The sequence below is a fragment of the Pelobates fuscus genome, chromosome 8 (assembly GCF_036172605.1).
Source record: "Pelobates fuscus isolate aPelFus1 chromosome 8, aPelFus1.pri, whole genome shotgun sequence".
Lineage (NCBI taxonomy): Eukaryota > Metazoa > Chordata > Amphibia > Anura > Pelobatidae > Pelobates > Pelobates fuscus.
The window spans coordinates 18,408,041-18,414,271 of record NC_086324.1 but is presented as its reverse complement, the minus strand read 5'-3'; the positions used below and the strand labels follow the sequence as shown (position 1 = coordinate 18,414,271).

The following is a 6,231-nucleotide window of genomic DNA, read 5'->3' as shown; positions in this document are numbered from 1 at the left end:
AATAAAGACTAACTTTCCTGTTTGACCACTTGGCTTGCCCAGCACAATGGAGGAGGGGAATACTCGTATATCCTGTATTCCTGCACATGCTCCTTACACTACTGATTGTATCGTTGCCACGTGCAACCAACGGATCGATACATCAGCATATGCACGTGCACATACCACGTGGCAATCTCGGCCTACTAAATTTATTTTTACCAAGATTCCACCACAATGTCACAGATGGTCATGTCACTCACATTTTAGTGAATTAGGTTGAAAGCCTCTCACCCCTATCTTTCTCAAGTTCAAACTTTTGTTTTGTTGGTCCATGTAAAAGGATAATGAAACACAATAAAAACAAGCCATTGAAGAACATTTTTTCATTTGTTTCCCCTAAAGTGACACTCCATTGCCTAAATTTACAGCAATATAAATCACTGTTTAGTAGATATACCCCCAGAACATGCATGTAGATATACCCCCAGTGTCTGCATTTAATTATGCATTTTCTCATTCGGTGTATATCTAAAAACAGCTCGTAAAAACTGCAGATCTCTTGACTGAAGCATTTGCAAGCTCTCGTTTTCATATCTTCGATTTCTTTAATTCTGCAGTTTTTGTAAAATGAATAAAAAGAGGACACACTCTTCACACATAAAGCTAAAGTGCTACAGGTCTACGGAGTGTCCTTTCAGGATTATTTGATAGCGTTTACATTCAATGAACACAGTGAACAAACATTGCCCTCCTTCATAAACTTTATGTACGTAATATATAGATAGATTAAACTTAAAAAGCATGATTTTTTCCCCCTTCTTTAACCCCTTAAGGACCAAACTTCTGGAATAAATGCAATCGTGACATGTCACACATGTCATGTGTCCTTAAGGGGTTAAGGGGTTAAAATCATTTAAAAATTAAAAAAAAAAATGTTCTTCTGTTAAGGTAATTCACCTTTATTTGTGAAGTTTCCGCAATGTTCACATTTTATATGTTATAGTGTATACTAAGAGGTACACACATAGGTGATTAGAGTGAGTAGTTTTTATTTTTATTGTTTAGCATATTTTGTATTAGTCAATGCACTATTTTTCACGCCCCTGTAAGGACTGCAGGTAGTAAATCAAGTCACTAATCAATGGGGAATTATAGTGAGTACATCTATAAATATACCAGCACTTTTCATGTTTTGACCATCACATTACCATACATTGTCTTCCCACCTGTGTCTCTTCTCCCAACCTGGGCAGGCTGAGGGGGTCAATTAGTAAATGATTAGGGATTGATTAACAAGGTGCCCAAACCCCTCACCTCCAGCTATAAAAGGATCGTTCTGGGAGGGGTGATATTAGGAGAGGGTTTGCTGGTATCACAGTTTCTGAGAAGGTGCCTTACTATGTGAGTTATTCTAGGTTTATTTGCTATTAATGTGATTTATACACAGTGTAGTTATTTCCAAGTTGTGGGTTTCCTTGGAGTGTTCACTTTATTATTAACTATAAATGAGGTAAAAAGACAGACTTGGGAAAACTGCTAACTGAGCTATGGTGACAGCTTGACAATAAAATGTCACCATTTGGGTTTAACTTGATGTCTGTGGAATAAATACCTGAATGTATTTTAAATATTAAAGGGAGATTACTGTAACCCCAAATCACAGCATCTCAATGGAATGGTGTGTAGTGGCCCTTTAACAATGTGAGGTAAAACCCTGTGGTTTATTTTGTACATACTGCTGGGCAGCACTCTTCATGTGCTAACCCTCACACTATATATTTCTGTGGATCACTGGGCTATAAACCCTTCTGGAACCTGAAACTCCCCTTAAAAGGAACACTATAGGCACCCAGACCACTTCAGCTTAATGAAGTGGTCTGGATGCAAAGTCCATCAAGGATTATCCCTTTCTGCTGTAAACATAGAAGTTTCAGAGAAACTGCTATGTTTACTTTAGGGTTAATCCAGTATCTAGTGGCAGTCTCGTTGACAGCCGGTAGAGGTGCTTTTCATTATGTATCAGATGTATGTACACAGCCAGCACTGAGCGAGCGGCTTTTAATTCACAAACCAGTAGTGATATCCTTACTATGTGTCCTCTCCTTAAAATGCAGGTTGCTTTATAGTTCAGATCACTCTGTGCTGGTATCTGGGCAGTGTACATACATTTGATAAGGAAGTCTTTGTGGAGAGAGGGCATGGCAAAGGAGGCAGGTTTTGGTGTAGTGGTCTGCAAGGGTTACGTCTAAACAAACCTTCTCATAGTGACCGCCATTACATTAGTGTAAAATTGTAATTATATAATCTACTGTAAGCATGGGTGTAGGAGCCGGGGTGCATTTCCCCCAGGGGGACAAGTTATAGAAAAAAAAATCACGCTCTGCCGGGTATGGGTGCCCTTGGGTTGTGTGCGGCTCCATCAGGGAACTGTGCACACTGCAGACTGGGAAGGGGAGCACCTCCCCCTCTGCGCAGGAGCGCCGGCCCCCCTCATGCTGTAGCCGCCCAAGTGCTCTGTAGAGCGCCTCAGGCGGCTGCAACTTTGCCTGGGCGCAACATGAAGAGAGGGGCTGACAGGAGGGAAGCGCTCTCTCCTGTCACTCCCTCACTGTAGCGTGGCCGAGCCCTGTATGGTCCGTGTGTACAGGGAGCATCTGTCTCCTGTACCTGGTCGGAATCAGAGTGCACAGTGAGTGGGCACTTCCTTTTTAGTCCAGCTGGGTACAGGAAACAAAAGCTCCCTGTACCCGTGGACCATACAGGGCTTGGCCATGCTACAATAGAAGTAGAGGAGGGGGGAGAAATAAATTGACGGTGGGGAGAGAAATTGATGTGTGGGGGGGGGGGAGAGAGAGATTGACATCCATCACACACAATGCACCCCTTACACACAATGCATTACACACACTCAATGCACCCCTTACAGAAACACACCTTGCAGCCCTTACACATACAAACACAGATTCACACAATGCATTCTTTACACACATCAGGACATCCCACTGTGAACAAACTAGGACGGCAAAAATCCTTGCACTGGTAACGTGACTACCCGGCGCTCAGTCTGACACTGCGCCCGCTGGACGTCCAGAGGTCCCCCTGCTATGTCAGGTAAAAGGGGGACAAAGGTAGAAAAATAATTGGAAGGGTTCAGGGGGGTACTAATATGCATGGAAGGGTGGGTTTCTAATATGCATGGAAGGGTGGGTTTCTAATATGCATGGAAGGGGTTAGGAGGGTGGGGGGTTCTAATATGCATGGAATGGACTTCTGACAGTGTCACTGAATGGCAGTTAGGAAATGTGGTCACCATAAGTCAGGGGCAGTATTACACAATCTGTATATGTATAAAAAGTAATCTGCAAAGGACAAAATGTCTGTCATGTCGTACTAAAAATTAAGCTAGTAATATGCATATTTTTTTAAAATAATTTTTAGAATAATGATACAGACATCTTATTTCTTACATTTGTGATTATTTTCCCCTCTATATTCAAGGGACACTATAGTCACCAGAACCACAACAGCTAAACGTAGTAGTTCTGGTGTCTATAGCATGTTTTTGCAGGCTTTTTAATGTAAGCACTGCCATTTCGTAAAAAGGCAGTATTTACATTACTGCTGAGGAATGCCACTAGAGGTGCTTCCTAGTCGAGACATGAATGCCGCCCTATGAAGTATCTGTGCATGCGCACCAGGGAGCAATGACTTCTGAATAGAAGCATTTTTTTTTGCTCCCTGCTCGCACCCTCCATTTCGTCATTTTGACGAAATAGCGGCGCAGCATCAGGAGGATCCCGGCACTGTATCCGGGTAAGTAAAACCCCTTCCCTGTAGTGACCCTTTAATGTTATTATATCACTAATATAGCACCAGCAAATTCCGTAGCACTGTACAATGGGATAATAAACTTAGTTTATGGAATAAGAATATACCCGGCGAGTAAAAATGCTATCCCCCCCCAGATTTTTTGGGGTTCCTACGCCCATGACTGTAAGATGCTGTATGTTTAGAAAACCTGATGCCCTTTCCTATAGTGTTAATCCTTCAATGTTCATATTGTTGCATTGACATGTGAAAACTGACATTTTATAGTGAAGACCAACTATTGGTCTTAAAGACATTCAAATGCTATCAAAATGGCTCCCAAATATTTCCGCTCTGTCTATTGAACAAACATCTGCCATTACAATGTCAATTATACTTTCTCCCATCTATGAAGTACTCTTGCCCTCTCAAATCTTCCTTATTCTAACATAAGTGAAGGCAAAGCCTTTTAGGACATTTAAACCAACCACCTTAATTTATATTTTTATTATTCTTTCAGTGTGTTTGACCATGGTTGGTATCGTTCCCAAGAAGGATGCCCCAGGAGTGGATTTTTGTGGTGTTGACAAATATTACTACATTGTCCGATCTGATCTCGGCTGTTACATGCGGTCAACAAACTTCAACAAGGGTGAAGATCTAATTGTCTACAGTCTGCATCTCTCTTGTAGAAATGGAGACCATTACCTGGCCCATGAAGATGACCTATTCTATATCATTAAGGGCACAAATTATCGCCGTGTGACCAACATGAACACAGATGAAGGTGCTGTAGTCTACGCTCTACATCCCAGCTGCCGGGGTGGTGATCACTATCTCTCTGCCTTCGGTCACTTCTACATCATTGACCAGAGTCGAGGGGTTTATCGTAAAACTACAAATATGAACACGTACGAGGATGGGGTGGAGTACACTCTCCATCCCAACTGCAGGAACGGGCTCTACTACTTTGGTGTCAAAGACTACTATTACTTTGTGAAGCCTCATGATGAATGGGGGGTTCAGTATTACAAATGCACAGACTTCTCAAAGGATACGGATGGAGAGCCCTTTTCCTTTGATGCCAATGTCACCAACTTCACCCCTGGGGGCTTGGCCCTCATTCGGGGTCCCTCATTTGGTGTCTGGAAGTGCATCAAAACCATCAGCAATGATTCGCAGACTCCGATCACCTGGACAAACAAGATCAACAAGAAGGTTGGCTATGAGAAGGAGAAGATGTCCTCAATGGAACATAACTGGAATGTTTCAGCCACAGTGTCTGCAGAGACAGGTGGTCTGAGTGCCCTTGTCGTAAAGAGCCAGTTCTCTCTCAGTACTTCATATGGAGGATCCAGTGTCAACACGGAGAGAGAGAACTGGAATGAGGTGACAGAAACTGAGGAAACCATCAATCTGACCCTGAAGCCCAATGAGAAGATCTATGTTTGGCAGTATGAGCTGGGTCTGGGTAAAGAAGCTGTGCTATTCTGCAGGGATATGAAGTTTGATGATGATCCAAAACCCCCAACTGAGAACCCTCTACCACCAGCTAACTAGTTCACAAGGCAATCACTGTAACAATGTATTTGGCTTTCAGGGACTAAACCAACCTACAGACTGTTCATATTTATAGGTAACTAATCATGTAACCTACACAATGTATCTGCATAACCCTGTTATATCTAGTCATGGTGTGACCTTATCTGACATTGGAATGTTGGGTTTTGTCCTAACTATTTATGGTGGAAAACCTATCTAGGCTCTTCTAGTAAGGTCAAGGCAGTAACTATCCCTGTAATATGGAAATTGCTGCCTCCAGATTCTAAATGAAGGAAGAAAATAAAAATATTTGAATTGCATTCCTTGATTTGTCTTGTTTTCCATCTAATATCCTCAATTCTCCAAATCTGTAATGTGTTCCATAACTAGTTGCAGCAGTTTAGAAACGCCAACTGGTGTGGCAGTGCTCCTATAGCAGGCATAGGTAACCTTTGTAACTCCAGATGTCTGGGACTACACCTCCCATGATGCTTTGCCAGCATTATGGGATGCAGTCCACAACATCTGGAGTGCCGAAGGTCAGTCAGTGGCTTATCTAGTATTTATTTTGAGGGGGCACACATGGTGGGCCAGGGACAAAAGTAGGGGCATGTTAAACCCCATTGGACACTGTGTGGTTTTTATATTTTATAATCCCTAGTGGAGGATTCATTATTTTCCACCAGGGATTATTAAACACCTTTCCCTATCAATTACTAACTTGCAACACACCCACTGCTGCAAAACTCTGCCCACTATGTCCAACCCACATAATTAATCTTTACCTACTTATCACAATACAGATTAGTCTAATCAATAAAGATTTACAGGGAATTGAAATGTTAATTTTAAACTTAAAGGGACACTATAGTCACCTGAACAACTTTAGCTTAATGAAGC

At 42.1% G+C, this 6,231-nt stretch overlaps 1 protein-coding gene across 1 annotated transcript; it reads left to right on the top strand.

Annotated features, from left to right (window-relative positions):
• Window positions 1-1,319: 1,319 nt before the first annotated feature.
• On the top strand, window positions 1,320-5,590 carry LOC134571194 (uncharacterized). The gene is made up of 2 exons (XM_063429343.1): window positions 1,320-1,383; window positions 4,310-5,590. Exon 2 carries the CDS (start codon window positions 4,321-4,323, stop codon window positions 5,347-5,349), a length of 1,029 nt encoding a protein of 342 aa, XP_063285413.1. The 5' UTR covers window positions 1,320-1,383; window positions 4,310-4,320; the 3' UTR covers window positions 5,350-5,590.
• Window positions 5,591-6,231: the final 641 nt, after the last annotated feature.

Coding starts and splice junctions, on each gene's coding strand:
- LOC134571194 (XM_063429343.1), top strand. CDS start 4,321: ATGGTTGGTATCGTTCCCAAGAAGGATGCCCCAGGAGTGGATTTTTGT.